The sequence below is a fragment of the Akebia trifoliata genome, chromosome 3 (genome assembly GCF_017979445.1).
Source record: "Akebia trifoliata isolate Shusen 1 chromosome 3, ASM1797944v1, whole genome shotgun sequence".
Taxonomy (NCBI): Eukaryota; Viridiplantae; Streptophyta; class Magnoliopsida; order Ranunculales; family Lardizabalaceae; genus Akebia; species Akebia trifoliata.
In genome coordinates, this window is record NC_141377.1 from 33,910,348 (window position 1) to 33,931,511 (window position 21,164).

Below are 21,164 nucleotides of genomic sequence, written 5' to 3' on the forward strand. Positions count from 1 at the left end.
TTTGACACTTATGTAATAATATTTTTTAAAATATATGACATTTCATCGGTATTTTTGTAAAAATAATTATACCAGTAATTGCATAACTATTTAATATCTAATCAATTTATTCTCTTTAAATAGGATCATCTCCTCAAGAAAAAAATATCACTAAGAGAGATTTACATGGGGCACCACTGTGAATCATGCCTCATTGAAAAAAAATCATTATCAATATTCCCCGGGTTTTGTTAACATGTGTCCTAAGGGTACACGTTAAGGTGCATTAAAAACACCTTGCAAATAAGCATTTAAGGTTATTTTTGGTAAGAAATATATTTTTTAAGGATATTTTTATGAAAATAAATTAAAGGTGTGTTTAATACACCTTAACGTTTTCCCTTAGGACACTTTCCTTATCTATCACTCTTACCTATGTTACTCTCTTTTCAAGTGATCATTGCTACGCTGTCTTTCTGCAGCACCCATCCCAACGCTTCATTTTTCTTGACGTGGAAGTGAGATATGAGGTACAATCTCGAGTTGACTTCGGTACTACTTACCTTTTTTTTTTTCTGTCCTATGACCCAACAAAATTTCCTCGAGATACGAATGATGTACATTGGAGGACGATCAATGGTTGTCTACACAGGCAGTTCTGTAGAAAGTGTTATAGAATGTCTGTGTAGCACGATTCTTTTCAATTTTCAAGTAAAATATAATTTTTTGAGTCGTGCTGGGGTGACACAAAAATTACTGTGATTCTCACAATTCTGACGTGGATATCATATATAATCGTAGATGGTTTTACTCGTATCGCGAGGAAAAAAAATCTGTGGTTATGTGCACATCCCACGTCAGACGTGTGAGAATCGCAGTAAATTCCGTGTGTCATTCAAACATTTTCCTAATTTTTTATATTTAAAAAAATAGTACCACGAACGCAGTTGGATCATTCCTTGACCGGCTCAGCCGTACCTAATATTAGATTCCACCAACTTAATATATTAACGTAACGGCGTTATATGTTGCCGCCCCAATCTGTTATCTCTTCGACTATAAAATAATAAAATTGTTTCTCTCTCTCGCATGCGCGCGCTCGATCTCTGCATAAAAAAGGATCGAAAAACAAAAAAAATGGATACGTTCTTCATCTCACATGGATCACCAATGCTTGCGATCGACGACTCTTTGCCCGCGAGAGATTTCTTGAAATCGTGGCAGAAGAAAATATTTTCCGAGAAACCCAAATCAATTCTCATCATCTCAGGACACTGGGAAACGGCACATCCCACTGTTAACGCCGTCAATTCTAACTCCACCATCCACGATTTCTACGGCTTCCCTAAGCCCATGTACGAGGTCCGTCTTTTTTTTTTTTTTTCAAATTTTTTTTTTTAGATTTAAAATTCTCTCTCATTCAATTTCAATGATCTCGAAATTTTATTTCTTGATTTTATTTGTTGTAAAAAAAAAAATTTATTATTAGAAGTGGAATATAATTTCTCCTCAAAATTAAGAGGTAAAACGGATTTGAGGGATGTTTTTGTAATTTTAATTCTAATTTGGCGTCTTAAACGTAATGTTTATCTTTGAACCGACATCATAACTTTGACTAATTTGTATCTCAATCTTGAATTGAGAAGTCTAGAAGAGCTTTTTTAGGTTTGTACGCTAAAATAAAATTTGGTTTTTTGATAATAGAATGGTGGGTCCACCTCCACGTATTACCGAGCAATTCCATCTCTACATTTTCTATTAAAAAAATTATATTATTTATTTGAAAATTTTAAAGTAATTATACAAATTTGTAATTATGCAAAAAAATCATAATTTTTGTAATAGATGCCATTTACTAGTTATATACTAAGAATTGACCTCAAGATTGTATCTCATAGATGATTTTTCACTCTAATCTCGAATAAAATAGACTTTAAACATTAAAAATTATTTTGATGAAGGTGTTATTGCACGTAGAATCAAAGTTGGATGATTAATATGGATGTACACTTTAGGATTACTATGTGATAGATATATACCAACCACACTAATATGGAAAATTTATAAGACGGTAGTAAGACCTACTATGTTTTATGAAGTTAAATATTGGGTAATTTGGAAGCATCGTATCAATATATTTAGAGTAGTTAAGATGGATAAGTGGAAAGATTAGAAAAGATGAAGTTATAAACAAACATAATCGAAAAATTATTGAAGTATCTCTAATAGACGATTAACTAAAGAAAGTCGACTAAGATGATTTAGGCATCTTCTATGAAAGTCGATTACTATCCAAATTATAAAAAAAATTCAAGTTGAAGGTCATAAAGAGTGAGAAGAAGACCCAAAAACTTGGATGAAGATATTGGAAGCAGATATGAACTCTTCCTCAATAACATGATTTGGCTCTAGACAAAGTGGTTTTAGAGCCTTCGAAAACCTGCTTGCACTAGGGCGGACTGGCCCGAACTCAATTTGGGCTCAACCTGATTCATGGGCAAGACTGGGCCGAGTTATGTAGAAGATGAGTTGATCTTAGGTTAGAATATCTCAACCTGATTTCAATTCTGGTTGAACTCTGATTGAGGGTACGAGCAACTAGACTCAACCCAAACCTGATGGTATATACTAATAAATAAATAAATATTTTTTGTATTATTAGTAAATTTTTTATTTCATCATATATATTATTATGACTTGTGGACAATTGGTTAATAATAATGTGAACTTTGGTTAGTATGGTTTGTCTAAATATTCTCTCATTGAAAATAGGTTATTCAACAAGGCCAACCCGACCAAACTGCCCAAAATTACGTAACTCGGGCTAACCTGAATTCAACCCGGTTTTAGACTATCAAGCTCGGGTTGAAGGTTCTGCTACTTGGGTTGAGCATGGGTTTACCCTCCAACCTGCCCAGGTTGCAGCCCTAGCTTGCACCCACAGTCTTCCTTGAGAAATCATGCAATTATTGCACTTTGTAGTGATTTGAAACTTTACCAATTTGGAGGGATGACAAGAAAACATCCCCTAAATTTTGTCACTTTTTCCCACCCTAACTAAAATATATGATTCACTCTTTTAATCTTAAATTCACTAAAAATAGTAGCATCTATTATAGTTATCTAAAGGTTTCACTCTTTTTTCCTTTAATTTGTCCCATCACAATTAATTACTCATGTGGCCCGTTATTAAAATTAATAGATCTAGAAAGAGGTTTGCGACATGTATTTGAATTTTGAACACAAAATTAATTCGTTGGAAGGTTTCTTGTTCACTTGTTCGTTTAGATAATTCATCCTATTTTTTCTACATTCCCAGGCAAACATTTTTGATGTCACAAATTGCTCCAGTGGTACTAAGACTTGAGGGTGTCAATGAGTAGATTTGAGGATACTATCATGGACCCGATAATTATATGTTAAATGGGTATTTGTAAGGTTGTTTCGCATCCAGGGTTTCATACCCTAAGTCAAAATCAATAAGAACCGGAACTTATCTTTTATTTAGGCTTTGGTTATAGATAAATGTAGAATCAACACCTCTACTAAGACTAGGCCAATAATAGGTTTGGGTTAAACTAAATCCATATCATGACTTATTGAAAACGATCTGATATACAATCAACTTCCACTTCTACATAAATCGACCCCTTCAACCCATGAGTTTGGACTATTGGACTGACTCATGCCATTTCCACCCTACTTTGCATATCTATAAAACACACACACACACACACACACACACACACACACACAAACAAATTGAAAGATTGGATTTTTATGGATTTAACCCATATTCTTGTTGGCAGCTCGAGTATCCTGCCCCTGGTGCCCCGGAATTGGCAATGCGGGTCAAGGAGTTGTTGACAAGGTCCGGGTTCAAACATGTAAAGGAAGATAGAACTCGTGGGCTTGACCATGGTGCATGGGTGCCTCTCATGCTCATGTACCCAGAGGCCAACATTCCGGTGTGTCAACTTTCCGTTCAGACCGAATTGGATGGAACTCATCACTACAACGTTGGAAAGGCATTGGCCCCTCTAAGAGAGGAAGGAGTCCTTATAATTGGGTCAGGGAGTGCGACACACAACATGAGGGCTGTTCGACACAAAAATGGGCCTATTTACTTGTGGGCTTCAGACTTTGATACATGGCTCACAGAATCTCTCATCAATGGCAGGTAATCTATTTCATGTTAAGCTTTAGAAAACTATTTGGTGTACCAATTAATTGCTTAGGTAGCATTTGGTGTAGCTTTGTGGGTGTGGAATTTAGCTTCCAATCCCTGAAATGTGCTTTTGGATGGAAGAATCAGGTTTGGAAACACTCGGCTTCTGGATTCCTGCAGAAGTCTGAATCAAAAAATGGGCGAGAAGCCAAAGTTCCCCTAAACTAGCTTTCGGATTTGGCTTCTGCGGTAGTTCAGATGGAATGTATAAAAACAAGTAGTTTTTTATGGATGAAATTAAAATGTCCATAATATTTAACTCAATGACCAAAATACACCTGAAACTAGGATTTTAAGTGATTGACAACAAATCCATTCTTTTTATGACCAAAATGTGTATCCATAAAAGTTGTCTTCAGAAATGTCCCACAGTTTCAAAAAGCACTTCTAGATCCCCAAAAGCACTTCCTTGAATATTGTAACCAAGTAATTGATTTTGCAGTCACAATTCTTCTTAAAGTGATTCCATAGAAGTACTTCTATTGAAAGCAGGGTTGCATCAAAGGAGGCCCTAGCTATTGAGATACCGAAGGCAAGCCAAAAACTGAAGCTACCCCTGACCAACATTTGGATTTTGACTTTTGCAGGAATCCGGATTGAACATACAAAAGAATTGAGTTTTTTTGGATGAAAATATTCATAAATTTTCCTTAATAATCAAGTAGTCTCGAAATATTTCTAGATTTTGAAATTAATGACAACCATTGCCATTGTTTTTCACCAAACACCCCACAGCTTCTCAAATCACTTTTGTACGCCAAGAAGCAGTTCCGTAACTACTATAACAATACGATGCATGTTGTGATCATAATTCTTATATAAGTGATTCCATAGAAGCACTTCTATTGAAAGGAGGGGAGCAACCAATAATGAGTCCTTAGCTGTTACAAACTTACACTAATATTCCAATTAATCCTAATCATACTCGTATATGTTATATAATCGTGTTTTCTCTTTCTCATGATATTATTTTGCAGATATGAAGACGTAAATCATTATGAGGAGAAGGCACCTTCTGCTAAAATGGCACATCCGCATCCTGACCACTTCTTCCCATTGCATGTGGCTTTGGGAGCTGCAGGTGAAGGATCCAAAGCTGAACTCATGCATAATAGCTGGGAAAGTGGTTGTTTTTCTTATTCGTCTTACCGCTTTAGAACCAATCCTTGAAGGTTATCGCGCTAAGAGGGAACCCCCAACACTTATCTACTGTAGAATTTCTGAAAATAATAATAATAATAATCATCGGTGTTGTGTTGTTAATTACTTGATATATCAATCCATGTTTAAATTTAAGTGAACTTATGTATTTTAAATGTTGTGCATTTAATGTCAAATTCCATACTTCAAAAGCGTTCTTTATATTTTGTAAATATTTGCAAGCAAATTAACTGATGATGAAATGCAGAGGACTCTTTAATGGATGTAAATGTAAATGAATATGATTTTACTTTAGGGGAATGTTTGACAACATGGATTAAGGGAGATTATTAGGGACAAATAGCTATCTCTAAGGGTGTGCTAATCAGCTATCCTCAATTAGTTGTTCGCCATTCCTGATCTATGTTATCCTGACAGAGAATAGTAAACGGAAATAGCAGAACATAACATTGGGATTTAGGTTGCATTTGGTAGCATGGTTTGGCAGTGTTTCTACAACTTTTCACTCGAAAAAGTAGGAAAAAAAAACTCAAAAGTGCATTTGGTTCTTGTATATTATGGAACGCTTTTATAAAATAACTTCTCATAAGCTTAACTCGAAACAATTTTTACTCTTTGGTTTTTTGGGATGTATATTTGCTCCAACATTTTTCTTTTTCAAATTTGTTCCTACAGTGCAGAACTGACGCCCTCTTGACATAGGTCTTCTTCTATATATGAGATTAATTGATATCATTCTAGTGATGAACCGTGAACCCAAATTCAAACCAAGTGAACCAATAAAATAGGCAACATAGGTCCCAAGAATATCGTTTTTAAACTTTTAACATTTATTTCTTTACTAGGTTTTTGTCCATCAAAAATTAGAAAATCAATTATTTATTTATTTATTTGAAATTGAATGACTATTGCAACGGCTGCTGTTAAAACGTATTTGTTTTAAAAAAACAACAGATTTAAACTGTTGAACAAGAAGAGGTCGAACCGTACAAGATATTTTTTGCTCACATAAAAGTCAATCCGGGATTTCACAAAATCCCAAACGACCAATTGCATAAAGCCTAAAGAGGGTAGTTTTGTAAATTGAGAATGCCCTCAATACACACGGACTCATGTGATTGGTTTATGTGGGAATCTGTGGAATCCCAGATTGACTTTTGAGCAAAAAAAATTTCAATAAAATAGTCCCTCTCACCTGTCCTCTCTCTCTATATTCTTTTCTTTTCTTTCTTATAGAAGAAGAGGAACTCAAACTAGGATTTTCTTTCTCTTTGGGACTCTGAATCTCAATTCTTGAGACCCTCTTGTGGGTATCCACACATTTGGGTAAGTTTTGAAGTCTTCTTTTCAATTTTCATTTATTTTTCATGTTTTCTTTCTATTGGGAGAAGCTGATTGTGATAAAAGATGATTGTTAATGAAGGAGAGTTTGTAGGATTGCTTTATTTTTTGTGGATCTGTTAAGTAACACACATTTGTGAATGTTTTGTCTTCAAGAATTTGAGCTGATGAGGAAGTGTCTGACTTGTCTTACAAAGCATGGGTCCTTGGTCACAAATACAACACTTGACTACCACTTTATTAAAATTAAAAACAAAAAACTTCCTTTAATTTCCTTCATTGTTTGAGAAAATATGAGAGTGGTTTCTTATAATACTATGTAGTTTTTATTTGTTTATTTATTTCTTTTTTTTAGTGAAAATATTTTGCATTATTGTGCTTTTAAAATTTTACAAACAATTAAAACACACCTGAGCATTAAACATTGAGACACAAGTTAGTTTTCTAATTAGATGTAGAGGTTGAAAAACAATAGTTCATAGAAACAAATGAAATTGGAGTTGTATAGTCAATTTGATATCACCACAAAGGTGCCTAAGAACAAACATAAAAGTTTATGAATCATGTTTTGGAGTGTTATATTTATGGTTTCTCATCCTCTAATTAATCGATCCGTACCCATTTAAAAAATAGATGATTAATTTTATCATTTCTATGGTGACCTTGTATGATTTTAAATGGAAATAAACTGCCACGATTCTCTTATTAGATAATTTGAAGACGAGGTCAAATACAATGATAGATATAGAACTCAAAGACTGAAGATGAGCCTATACCAAGTCAACTCAATATCATATTGGGCTTTAAAACCATGTCATCTAATAAATTAAATCCAACTTGAACCATGAATTTCATTTTCCATGGAGTTCAAATAACTTAGAAAAAAGTGAAAAAATGGGTTTAAATGTTTGACTAGAGTTAGCCCGTGCCTATTGATACATTCTCTTTGGGGTAACAGAGGAAATATAATAAATTTGAAAGGGCATTATTGAAAAAGGGGTAGAAGAGGAAAGACAATGAAGTCAAGTCACTTCAATAATAACTAACTAGTATTGAAAATCATCTTTAAATTGGATGGTTTGGTGTTTTGATTATCCCTACCTTATTAACCGCAAATTTTGAATTTATTACCCCCTTCATTACTGCTCTTCCAGTAGGTATTGATGGCATTCGTGAACCTATTTCTAGATCGAGTTGTGATAATTTGACTAAAAAAAGCCACTTGAAATTCACATGTTGACGTGGCATGTGCATAGAACCATAGATCTTTTTCTTAGGGATACACACGGAAAAAGATCTATGGTTTTGTACACACATCCACATCAGCAAGTGAACATCGAATGGCTTTTTTCGAGTGAGTTTATCATTAGTCTTCTGATACTACTTTATAAGAATAATATTATTTATGGTGCCATTATTTCTACTTTTGCAGCTATAGGTTTGCACTTTTATGTCATTTAAGTAGCATCCATTAATGAATGGTTATACAATGGTGGTCGAGGAATATTAATAAAAAAGAAGAAGAAAAGAAAATACAATAAAGTTATATGGATATTTTTGGAAAGGAGTAAAAGAGAAAAAGCAATAAATTTAGAAGGTGATAGAAGGGGAAAGATAATAAAGATGAAATTGTCCTTTAGCGAAATTAAACCCCAACCCCGCTTTATAAGGGGATAAAGGGAGAGGGTCTACTGCCTTGGTAGCAATCTGTCGTTCTATTCATGAAAAATTCACGATTTTTTTTATTTAATAAATGTGTTATTCTTTTGAATAATCAAATGATTGGGAAAAATTCATGTATTTTAATGAGAAAACGAATAAAATACCTTTTTTTTTCATAAAACAAATCAAATAAATTTTTTGATTAATAATGTAATATTCGGGAAAAAGAACATTAACTTAAGTAACCGACGAAGCTCCAGTCTCCTCCATTGATTGGACTTCTCAATATCTCCATCGTCTCCACTCTCCAGCAGCCCATTCAGGTTAGTCTCGCTCTTTCTTTGGTAAATCGATCGAAGAATAAAAATCATATTTGAAAGCAACAAAGTAGACCTAAACTCAAATTGGTCTCTGCAACTTTGTAGAGAAGAACAAAAATCGAATCGATCTATGCAACTCTTTAGAATTTTTTTTATTGGTTCTTTTTTTTTATATATTTTTCTTTCTTTCTCTCTATCTCTCTCTCATTCATTCAAGCTCAAGGGATGTTCATATATTTTGTTGGATTTTTTTTTTTTCCATTTTAGTTTATTAAGCCTTGAATTTTTTTAATGGTTCTTGAGATCTAAGTTGTAATTAAAAAAAAAAATTAAGTTCAGATATTTCTAATTGTTCAAATATTTTCAAGAAATTATATGATTAGATATTTCTGATTGTTCAAATATTTTCAAGAAATTATATGATTAAGAATTTTACTAGAATATTGTAAATATTTATTAGATTTATAATGCATACATTAAAGTGCATTAAATCCACTTTGGGACAAAAAAAAATTTTAGGGAAAATTTGATACAAAAATCAGATCCCAAGATGTATTCATTGAACTTTAAAGTATTCTTTTAGGGCACAAGTTAACAAAATCTTACAATTAAAGAGCCGTGCTGAAGTGACCTCAAACTTGAACATCATATCACACTTCTTGACTTGAAAGTGGATAGGAACTATATATGCTTTTTCACTTATATCTCAATGAAAAACACCTGTGGTTCCCATATACTTTCATGTCAAGAAGTGCGATATGAGATTCCAACCTGAGGTCACTTCAACATTATTCATAATTAGATCATCATAATTGTTTGCTCAATTGGCTAATTAGAAGAGAAATTAATTAATTTTTTTATTCTAAATTTTATTATACCTATGCCATGTATTTTAGACTAAACTCTGAAGTCATAATTCACAAAATTGAAAACTTCCTTAACTCGAAAATCATTGGATTATGATAATTATATTATTATAGATTCATTTTCTCACATTTGAGGTGAAAAAAATGGAATCCGGTCGATATTAGATTTTTAGATGAGGTGTAGAAAAACATTTCCCATAGAAAATGGGTAATTTTACAATGAAAAATATAATTTTTCATAAAAAAAAAAAAAATGTATTTTTCATGCCTAATCAAGCGTATCTAAATTTCCATTTTTGCCCTTTATGAAAAACACATGGAAGTATTAAAGTTATCACTAGGGCTACGTCATCTCATACTCCAATCCATTGGATAATCCTCGAGTTTACACAAAATATCTCCTTAGAAACATAATGGAGTGAATTTTTTACTTTACGTACAGTTTTTCGATTTTTGTGTTACATATTTACCATCCATACCACCGTAATATCATGTTTTTCACAAGACCTATTGATCCAACGGTCCACATACGTTTCTCTAATACAAGACATATATGAACCCTTCGATCTGCCTGATAGTTTCAGAGTTGCACCTCCATTAGTTGATCCTCTTTTTCTTCTCTCCGTCATTACTTTCTCTCTCTCTCTTTTTTTTTTTTTTTGGGAACAACCGTTTTCATCGTAAACGCAATTTTCTTTGCATTGGGAGACCGCTTAACGAACTTAATATTAAAGGAAACATTGACGGATTTTGCAGAATGAGACCGGTTTTGGGCGTTTGACACGTAATGCTCTCTCTCTCTCTCTGTTTGTTCTTTTTCTAGTTTTTTGGGGGCATCCAAACAGGTCCTATGAGTTCTTGATGGAACAAGAAACAAATTCTTTATTTGATGAAAGGTTGTAGTGTTTCTCATACAATCAAGAGTTTTCAAACACATTTTTTTTTTTAATTTTCTTTAAAAAAAAAAAAGAAAAGAAAGGAAATTTTTTTGTTACAGTTTTAAAGTGTTTTTTTTTTTTTTTGCCCTGGAGTAGAGAAAGGGAATTAATAAGAAAAGTGAACTATTATTGCCACAACAACAGTTTTTTGTTGCACTCCAATGTGTCTTATATTATTCAGTTACAATTTAGATGTGTTATTTGGATTTGCAATGCATCTTTTATAATTCAGTTACAATTTATATACATTGTTCTGTTGCCACAATCTGCCAATTTTAGAATTAGTTGGAGATTAGTTAGTTATATATAAAGCGTGTAGTTCTCAAAGAAGTTGAACTTGAATATATTTGTTCCCAATCCCATAAGAAGCTAAGTTTGGATTCTGTACTTATTCAGCAATGGGTCAATTTGGTTTAGTATTACACAAATAAAGTTTCTAAAAAACATAATATTTAATTGTATTTGTGTAATGAATTATAAAATAATAGTTATTATAGAGACTTTCAACTATTATAATACAAAATATTTCTATTTAGGTAAAATATTAGTACTTTATATTTTATTTTATTATTTATTGTTAAGGATTAAAACTTAAAATTCGATTGTGTGGATTTGAAATTTATAAATATGCAATGGCTATATAATTTTGAGTTTTATATCATATTATTCATTTAAAAATATCATGCATGTGAGGCTTACGCTTTACGCCCCGAGGCGTTGGCTAGTTGAGAGCCTTGCCTCAAGCCTAGGGGTCTGAAAACATTGGTTGCAATAACAAAGATTGATGGCATTGGACATTTAGGTGACTTAAAGGGTGCTTGTAAAGGTGCCATTCCTAATTTAAAAACTATCCTAAATAAAATTATTTTGAGTTCACAGTATAGTGGCATTTTTTGAATATGACTAAACTAGACAAGTTCATATAATATATAGCCTAGTAATCAATTTTAGGACACTTTGTTTCAATGTTTACTTTAGATGTAATCAAGTTTTTTTTTTTTCGTTTGTTAATTTAGTAGCCAAACCTTTTCCTTTATTCATAATGCTCTATTTCCCCCTCTTCCTTTAGACCTCAATTTTGCAGGTGGGATTTCTCGGGCATAGTAGTAGTAATACACTTGTTTCCAAAGTTTAAATTTGTCTTTTCATCTCCTCAACGGTAATGGCCGATGAAAAAGATTTCGAGAAATGTATCCTTCAACTTCATTATTGATTATTTATATTTTTTGCTCTATGTGTCATGCATTTGTTTCATTTGAATGTGTTTTTAATGTGTTCAGTATATCAATTTGATCTTGTTTAAACTTCATATTTCTTTGTGAGAGGAAATTTTGCAGAATTGAAGCTATTGTACTCTAGTATTGTTAATATACATGTGGTTTAGATGCATTTGTGAATTGTAGTAGCACCAATAAGACGGAACCATATAAATTGATGATTATAAGAGTGAGATGAAGACTAGATGGATATGGATCGAGGTAGTGAGAGGAGATATGAAGACACTTGATTTAATAAAAAAAATAACTTCAGTTAAAATTGAATGTGGAGACATGGATTGTTCAGCTGGCCCCAAATATTTGGAATAACGGTTTGATGATGATATATGGTTTAAATGGCCATGGATTAGGGGCCGTCGAACATTGGGCTTCCTACTTTATTGCAAGTGCCCGAAAAGTCACATGGATTGAAGATCCTATTTGATGAACTTGACTCCTTCTAGAAAATTTTTTATGAGTCTATTGGGTGAGCAAAAGTAGTCACTGAGAATGTCTTATAGGTTTTATTTTCTGATTAATCAAATCCAGGAGGTGGTTATGGGTATGTAGTTTAGATTGATGATCTTGTTTACCAGATTTAAGATAGAGGCCCAAGTTTGTAACAGATTTAAGGTAGAGGCCCAAGTTTGCCCATGTTCTTGTAACTCTTAGTATATTATTTTCTTGGAAGCAATTCAATAGCATGTATAGCTAATTAGCATACTCATTATATATAGCATAGCTGATTTAATGAAAAATAGATGTTAATGTTTATTGTTGTTACTGTTTATCTCGGTCTTTTCTTTTTTCATTTGGGTGATGAGAAATTGTGTTATTTTTCACTTAACTATATTTTAATCAGTTAGGGAGAAGGCAGACACAAGCTTGAAATCAACATCCTTGGCTAATTTGGAGGAACAAGATGTGGTATATGACCATTTTGATATTTTTCATCTATGAGATCTTAAGGCTTATGCCTTTCTTATTCTTTTTCATTTATGAGGCCTTAAGGCTTATGCCTGATTGCTAATATACTAACAATCAATCATCGAATTTATTAAATCGATGTACTTCTTTTATTGCAACCCATAGTCTTAAGATATGGCTTCTCCTCAGGCTTCTGGAAGAGAATGTAAGACATCTGGTTCGGCTTCTTCCATATCCTTAATGGGAGATGCTAATTTTGTCATGGAAGGTGAATCTGATCAACAACCTGATGCAGAGAAAGGTGTTTACCATCCCCTTACCATAAATTATGGTTATCAGTATCCAAGTTAATTCTTTGCAGTGGTTTAATCTTGGTTTTCAATGTGTTTTTTCTCCATTTATGGATGCAAGGATGATAAAGCATTGTTGACATATTTTATGATTTTTCAGGGCATGATGTGTCCTATCCAGAAATTAAAGACAATGCTTATTTTCTTGAAGGAAATGGATCAGAGATACCACACTCGGTAAGTTCCTCAAGCATTATTTTCTCCCGTGGTTAACCTTACTTGATATAGGGTGTGAGTTGTAGTTTGTTACCATTGTGTTTTAACTTGCTTGAGCATGTAAATAAGATTTTCTGTAATTTTCTTTTATCAACTGCCTCTCCACTTTATTTTTATCACATTTTTGATTGCAAAATGTAGCTATACTGACTAAACTTTTATAATTTCAAATTGCGGTGGTGCTCTATGCAGGGTAATGCAATCAGATAATGGCTCTCGTCTCTACTATGTCACTGACTATAACCGATATGTTCCAAGGACTTTGATGGGTGTTCATGAACAATATGTTGATTAACAGCCTTATTTTCTCTAATCTGCCATTTTACTCATGTGGTTCAACCTTACTTGCAGGTCCAAATCCTAATGCTTCTGCTGCAGCTCCAGCTGCTTCATTGAAATCAAAAGGCTTGAACTCTATCAATAGAAATGGTCCAGTTGTTACCCATGTTTCTTCGCGGCAGTTGGATTCAAACTCACGCATGTTTGCAGGCTCATCCTACTTTCCTAAATCTACACCTCAAAGTCAACCTCTCAAGTCCTTGAAGGAGGTAATTTCATTTTTGAGGTGGCCTTTAGGATGATTTCTTGTTGTTTTTTGATGTTAGTTTGCGAGTTACTGCTCAAAGTTGAATAGTGATGTCATTCCTCAATTTCTTGCAGAAAGATATTGTTTTTCTTGAAGGGTCTGTATGACTGCACATGGAAAATGGGTGGGAAAATGATTTCCCTTTGAATATGTGATTTTAGGTTTATGATTGCATATTTCCCCAATCTCCTTTCTTTGCTCTCTATCTATGAGAATGAGCTCTCTTTAGCAACTAAAGTTTCACAACCCCTTTTCTAAAGTTCTATCCTCTTTTTAAAGAGTTGGAGTATTTAGGAATTACAGGTAATTCCCCCAATTCCTCATTTCCATAAATTTCACCTCTTACAAGATTATTACAAAATACTCCTTGATTCTCAAAACTTACTATTATCCCCAACAAATCTATTAAAAATTACAAATCAACCGCAAAATTATACATCAACCCCAAATATATACAAAATATGATGAGTCTTTTTTTACCCTGTAACATAAAGCCCCCTCGGTGTTAGTCCACCAGAGTGAAGCTCAAAGGCTACCACCGAAAGCAAAGATCTTCATAGAATCATCTTCAATGCATAAATCAAGCTAAATCAAGTTTCCCTGGACTGGATCAACCTTCTTTGTGTCTTCTTAGACACACTGACAAGTGCCATTGACCCAATTTTCACCTATAACACCCACCCAAAGTGATTTACCACCCTGGGAGGGAAAATTTTTCCCCACCCCCAAACCCCTAGGAAAATGATTTGCCAACCTCCTAATGTTGTCTAATGATCTCCTCCACCTGCAAAACTAAAAATCAACTTTCTTTTTGACATTTTCCTTTGGTGCAATCAAACTGTGGTGTTCATTTCCCCTGGAATTCATTTTCCCAAGGAAGTCACATTCCCTTGAAAACAAATTCCCTGCGATCAACTTTCTTTGTTGATTGAATAAAACGAATGAAATTGGGGACTGATATTTTGGTTACCTTATCAACTTTCTTTGTTCGCGTTTGTTTTGTGTTCTTACTATAAAAAATAATAGACATTTTATGTCAAAAAACACAAAACCAGTTTGACTTGTCCAAGTTTTAATAAACTTGGTTGATACTCTTAAAATATTGGATGAGTCATCTCAGGTCTCATATGAGTCATATCGGATCTTAGATGGGTTTATGTGATGTTCAGACTGACCATCTCACCTAGTTGCCTCCCTGGCGAGTCGTCCCGGTCTCGGACAAGTTTTAAAATCACATTAAAAGGCAAATATATTGAAGAACGAGGCAAAAAAAAAAAAAAAAAACCAGGAGGGACTAGTGAGAGAGGTACTCACTAAAACCCTCAAAACTTATATTATATAACCAAAAGGGAACACAAGGAAAAAAGAAAAGGGATTGAAAGATGCTTTAGAACAAAATTCTTCCCATGGAAGACAAAATCGTCAAAATGAACACCTTTGAACTCTCGATATAGTGGCCCACTTGTACAAAAGCACCTTTCTCTTCAACACAAATGCATCCAAGTTCTCCTTGTTCCTATCCTTTTAAATGACCTAAATAATAGCAAATGAAAGAATACAATATAAATAATTATTTTTCTTAGATAAAAATTTGAAGGTCAACTCAATAATAAGTCATGCACTTGGTTGGAGATTGTCCACAGCACCAAACATAGCAAATAAGTTTGTCCAAATCCAACTTGCAAATGGACAATGCATAAGCTAATCTACCTTATCCCTGTCCTCTTTGCAAATGAGATGTATGCCAGCTGTACGCCTGCCTCTTTTGGCCAAGTGGTTGATAATAAGAATTTCGTCTGATCAAGGTAAAAAAGCCACCTTGGAAGGAACTGTGAGGGGCATGTATTTCTGTAATACATCTTTTTTTAGTCAGTTCAATAAATCCTCCTTGTGTCCTATAGCTCTTCAATTTCTTGGAATGTATTTCTGTAATTTATCTTTATTTAATTAGTTTTATAAACCATCCTAGTGTCCAAATCAATATTTTCTTCTCAAGATACTCTTTATGGATCTGTTACATGCTGTCAAAGCAACTTCAATTTGATGGTTTGATTAGTAGTTTACCAAGTCAAATTTGGGAAAGATGTTGGTTGGTAGATTTATGAGTCAACTTGCCAATCTTTCCTTGGTAGTGAGGTCTATCTCATCTATGGACTGTGTGGATGTACCAAAATGAGGTCCCAATTGCTATTTTGGGAGTTGAAACAGAGTAATTGACTCTTGAAGGTGCCAGCTTTGTAAGTTGGTTAAGCATTTGAGTGGAAATTCCATGGACTTGAGTTCAAAACTCACTTTCACTTTCTTATAGAAAGGAAAAAATTGACAATTAGTGTGTTCTGACAGCAAATTCGGCATATTGTTATTTTTGTAGTGGACATTTTAATGCTCAAACTTCAACAATTCAACCTCATTTTCTTCAAACAAAATCAAGTGTATGGTTTCTACCGTATCACATAAAGCATGATAGTTGATTGAACAAATCTGGATTGAAGACCTAAAAGACTCAGTGTCTGATTCCCATAATCCCATTTGCATATTAGGATGTCCCAAAATGGTTTTGGTGTAATTCTTAAACAGTAGTCCATGTATCACTTCAAGTCCTTTTATTGAGGAATTCTATTTGATAAACATAATCTCATTGTGTTTCTCCACTACTGTGCTGTAAGGTGGATGTGACATACCTTTCTTCTGGATTTTATGTTTACTTTTCAGAAATCAGTTTAAAATATTTAAATTAATCACTTATATCAAAGTTTTTCTATTTCTACTTTTCAAATTGAATGGAGAACAGGTTTCTTTTAGCCGACCCCAAATCTTTGGGATGAGGATGGATTATTCTTCGATGAAGGTAAAACATCTAACTTGAATCTTGAAGTTCAGATTGCTCTTAAACTGAATAGTATTTGTCCTTTATGAGTCTAATTTTTTCTTCTTATATATGAACATGTTATCTTTCAGGTGCCACAACTGGGATCTGATTTTCGATCAGCTGGACTCACTGAAGGGTACCATCCTGTAAGAAAGTTTTCTTCATTAACCAACCAAATTCAAGGACCATTCCCGCATAATGGTCCCGTGAGAAACCAAATTCAAGGACCATTCCCGCATAATGGTCCCATGTCCTACAGACCAAATGGGCGGACCTGGGCTGGCAATGATAGATTTAGGTTGGGAGAGAAGTTTAATAGGAATGGAAACTTAGAAACCTCGAGGGAACCGAACCAAGAAAAGTTCAATAGAAATGGGAACCTTGAAACCTCAAGGGAACCAAACCGAGAGAAGTTTAATAGGAATGGAAACTTTGAAACCTTCAGGGAACCAAACCGTGGCCCTAGGGCTCGTGGAGTACGCAATCCTTTGAGTTCATCAGCTGAGAATGTTGAGTTCGTGATCTCACTCCGAAGGAACAAATATAATGTTCAAGATTTTCAAACTGTTTATGAAAATGCAAAATTTTTTGTTATAAAGTCTTACAGTGAAGACGACATTCATAAAAGCATCAAGTATGGTGTATGGGCAAGCACTCCAAATGGTAATAAGAAGCTGGATGCAGTGTTTTATGATACAGAGGCAAAATCTACTGAATCAGGCATAAGCTGTCCGATCTTCCTCTTCTTTTCGGTCAGTCTAAAATCTATCCTTTGTATGTGATAATAATCTTTTTATCTCGACTGTTGTGTGTAATTTCACAGGCTTTCCTTATTCATATTTTGAAATATATTTGACACAGTAATAGTTGTATTTTATATATGACTAGAGCTTGGCTGTGCCGTCTTTGGGGTTAAGGGCTGGAACTTGGGTGGGACAAACCCGAACCCGCTACGTTGAACCCGACCTTCGATCAGGTCTGGGAATAGTTAGCTTGGGTTCGGCCTTAGGTTCGGGCAACGAAAGCAATGAAAAACAATGCCCGACTCAAATTGGGTCAGGTCTGGTCTGGGCCACCCGATTTGCCTGAGCCCGAACTTAATATTTTTATAATTTAAAAATATTTCTTATATCTTGGTTTCTTTCACACTCCCAATTCATATTTCAATATGCATGCCTTTGTTTATCTATATATCATCTACCACAAACCAATGTGTGATTATTTGCATCATTAAACAAATGATTGCTTTATTATTAATGCTTCTATTTAAATGTAATTTCGTAATCATATAATGATTATATTACAATTTTAGATGCTTTTTTTTGTTTTGAAAATTGTGATTGACAGTAAATAAAGATGATTATTTTAGTTAATCATCTTCATCTTTCAATTTATTTATAATTTTATGTATATAAAATTTTTGAAACACATTTTAGGCAAATAATTGTAAAATTTTAAGTTCTTTTACATGCCACTTATCTTCATATAAACCCTTACCAATACTGAATTATCTAGTATTAATTAGGAATGAATCAACCCGACCAACCTGACTTGGGTTGGGTTCGGTTGGTCATTTAATGCCCTAGATAGGGTTGAGCATGGGTGCAGGTTGGTGTTTGTCAAGTTTGGGTTGGGCATGGATTAATCCCCAATTTGGCCCAACCCGCTCGAGTTGCAGCCCTATGTAAAAGAGAAAAGATAATAAAGTTAGAGGGGTATTTAAAGTTGAAGGGGTATTCAGGGAAAAGGAGTAGAAGATGAAAAGAAATAAAGTTGGGGTATCCTTGCAAGGTGGAAGAGAAACTACAATAAAAGTAAAGCCGTGTCCTCGAGATACATTCTTGGTGGCGGGTATAAAGATTGAGACAAAGGAGTGGGGCTCACGGTTATGTTTTATTATATAAGATACAAGGTACCTTGAACGCCTAAACATGATGGTATTTGTAACAGAGTTGTTATCGTTCATTACCAAGTCCAATATTCTCCTCCTGTAGAGAGATAAAGCTCACAACTTCAATTTGGTGGGGACTACTATAGTCGAAAAGCCTTGTTGCCATTCACTAAAGATTATCTAATTCAATGGGATGACTCTGCTAATGGTTTCCTAGGCATAGGTGAATGAAAATGCAGTCACATAATCCTCTCTCTCTCTCTCTCTTTTTCGGGTGCTCTTCAAGTATACAAAATTCCCTGTTGACCGGAAGTAAATGCAAAATCAGATTATATATGGGTTTAGACTCTTATGTTAATTTCTGCTAAAGTAAAGTAATCTTTAGAAGAATTATCTCATTGAACAAGCATTCTTCACAAATCACAATACATTTTATTCTATTGTCCTTACAAGGGAGACGTAATTAAAGTTTCATGATTTCTGATTGGTAAAGGAAGTTCCTTGCGTCTGTATGCTATTTAATCAAGCTATTTTCACTTTGTCTTGATGGAGATAAAATAAGAAATGCTTATGGCCGTATGTGGTTGGATGCTCGTGGTCCAATCACTCAGCCTGATTTTCTTTCTATATTTACATATTTTCAGTATCATAATCTGTTAAATCTTATACTAAGTTACTGCATCTTTTTTTTTTTACTTTTTAATTTCATTACTGCATTTTTTTACCTTTTAATTTTGTAATAATCAGGTAAATGGAAGTGGGCAGTTTTTAGGCTTGGCTGAGATGATTGGGCCGGTAGACTTCAAGAAAGATATGGACTTTTGGCAGCAAGACAAGTGGAATGGATTCTTCCCCCTAAAATGGCACATAATAAAAGACATACCCAACAGTAAATTGCGGCACATCATACTTGAAAACAATGAAAACAGGCCTGTGACGTACACCAGGGATACACAAGAGGTATTTCCTATCATTCTTCTAACGTAGTCTTCCACTTTGAGAGCTTGGCCAAAAGTGGAATGAGATTCGGATTGTCTCAGTCTGGACAGTCACATGGTATTATTTCTTATTTGATCCCTTAGAATTCCATATTCGAAGTTGCTATTGGATCTATTTTTTAAAAAGATTCGGTTTGATACATTTCCTATGTACCCATTTGTGCTATATTGGATTTGAATCAGATTTTGGATCAGCTCCTTACCAAGATAATGCCTCGAGATGATATTTTAAACTTTAGTTATAACAGCTTCGTATGCCTTACGTTTAATAGTTTTTGAAATTTAATGGTATGATCAACGTCATGATTGTGACTTGTATTACTACTATTTGCAGATTGGACTTAAGCAAGGTTTAGAAATGCTGACCATTTTCAAGAGTTATACAGCAATAACATCAATGTTGGATGATTTTAAATTCTACGAAGACCAGGAAAAGTCACTCCAAGCCAGGAGCAATAAGGCTGTATCTCCTCATATGGAGACGTATGGGAACAAGTTTCCGGTAATTACTTAATCTTCCCCATTCTTTTATTAATTAATTAAAGTACAATTCTTTTAATTACAGTTAGGTGTACATTTCCTCATACACCATTGGACTTAATCATTGACATCGATGTATATCTGAATTTTATTTGTTTATACGATGAAATTTCTTCCTATAGGATAATAAGCTTTGATGATGAAGATTTCAGAATCAGAAAATGTAGTGCCATCCCATCACTGTTCGGATTGTGATTGAACAGTGATGGGTTATGGGCCTCACTCATTTTGTTTCAAATTTTTGTTGTTGATTGTAATGGGTCCGACAAGTGTGATTATACGCCAATTAGTTTTTCGTTAGGATCCTAAAGTTGAATTGTAAACCATGTTCAGCAGAAGCGGTTTGAAGGAGCGAGGAAAACCGATCAAGCATCAATGAGAGCCCAGAGAAGTGATTCCAAGATGTCCATGGTCGTGAACCTCACCAAAAACCTCTCACTCAATTCTCATCTACCGAAAGCCGGTGCTGGAAAGGATTCAATGGAGGAGTGGTAGTTCTATTCCACCTCAAGACAATCAGGTTGTGTTGTTTGGGGAAGGTTCTTAGTTACAGATTTTCAAGCCAAATTTGCGTTTGCCGATCCAAAAAAGTTCTTTATTTTTGGAGTTTGATTTATTATATCAAGATAAAGTTATTGTTTATTGTTTCTTCTCTATTGCTTTATTAAGATTAAGTTAGTGTGCAGAGTTTGAAGACTTGGAATTTAAATTATTGGCTACCAGTACAGTTTTCCCTTCATATATCTATATATAGGGAAATGTTCAACACCCTACACTTTACCCTACGCTTTACCAAACGTGTTTTGTCCTACATGGGTTAGAAGTTTTGGAATGGGCTGATTTTTGGTGAGGATGATCTCTACGATTAGAAGATCCTCCTCACCAAAAAATCAGCCCATTCCGAAATTTTTAGCTCCATGTTTACAAGTTGAAAAATCGTGGACCGTCCATTTTTTGTAAATCATTTTTTATGGGGTTAGAAGTCATTCTCACCAAAAATCAGCCTATTCCAAAACTTCTAACCCATGTAGGATAA

At 34.1% G+C, this 21,164-nt stretch overlaps 2 protein-coding genes across 6 annotated transcripts; both read left to right on the plus strand.

Annotated features, from left to right (window-relative positions):
- Positions 1–1,051: 1,051 nt before the first annotated feature.
- Positions 1,052–5,559, plus strand: LOC147406505 (4,5-DOPA dioxygenase extradiol-like). The gene is made up of 3 exons (XM_086434581.1): positions 1,052–1,341; positions 3,789–4,159; positions 5,185–5,559. Exons 1-3 carry the CDS (start codon positions 1,069–1,071, stop codon positions 5,375–5,377), a joined length of 837 nt encoding a protein of 278 aa, XP_086290707.1. The 5' UTR covers positions 1,052–1,068; the 3' UTR covers positions 5,378–5,559.
- Positions 5,560–10,141: 4,582 nt separating this feature from the next.
- LOC147406506 (uncharacterized) lies at positions 10,142–20,782 on the plus strand. Of its 5 annotated transcripts, none has more exons than XM_086434584.1 (11): positions 10,145–10,341; positions 11,565–11,685; positions 12,614–12,678; positions 12,868–12,979; positions 13,129–13,203; positions 13,593–13,792; positions 16,622–16,678; positions 16,789–17,451; positions 19,338–19,550; positions 19,923–20,090; positions 20,465–20,782. In XM_086434584.1, exons 2-11 carry the CDS (start codon positions 11,658–11,660, stop codon positions 20,621–20,623), a joined length of 1,740 nt encoding a protein of 579 aa, XP_086290710.1. In that variant the 5' UTR covers positions 10,145–10,341; positions 11,565–11,657; the 3' UTR covers positions 20,624–20,782. The 5 variants fall into 5 exon arrangements, 4 of the variants coding, with proteins under 4 accessions (XP_086290710.1, XP_086290708.1, XP_086290709.1 ...); XM_086434582.1 differs by having other exon boundaries at positions 10,147–10,341; positions 13,129–13,205; positions 13,595–13,792; positions 20,462–20,782; XM_086434583.1 differs by having other exon boundaries at positions 10,147–10,341; positions 11,580–11,685; positions 20,462–20,782.
- Positions 20,783–21,164: the final 382 nt, after the last annotated feature.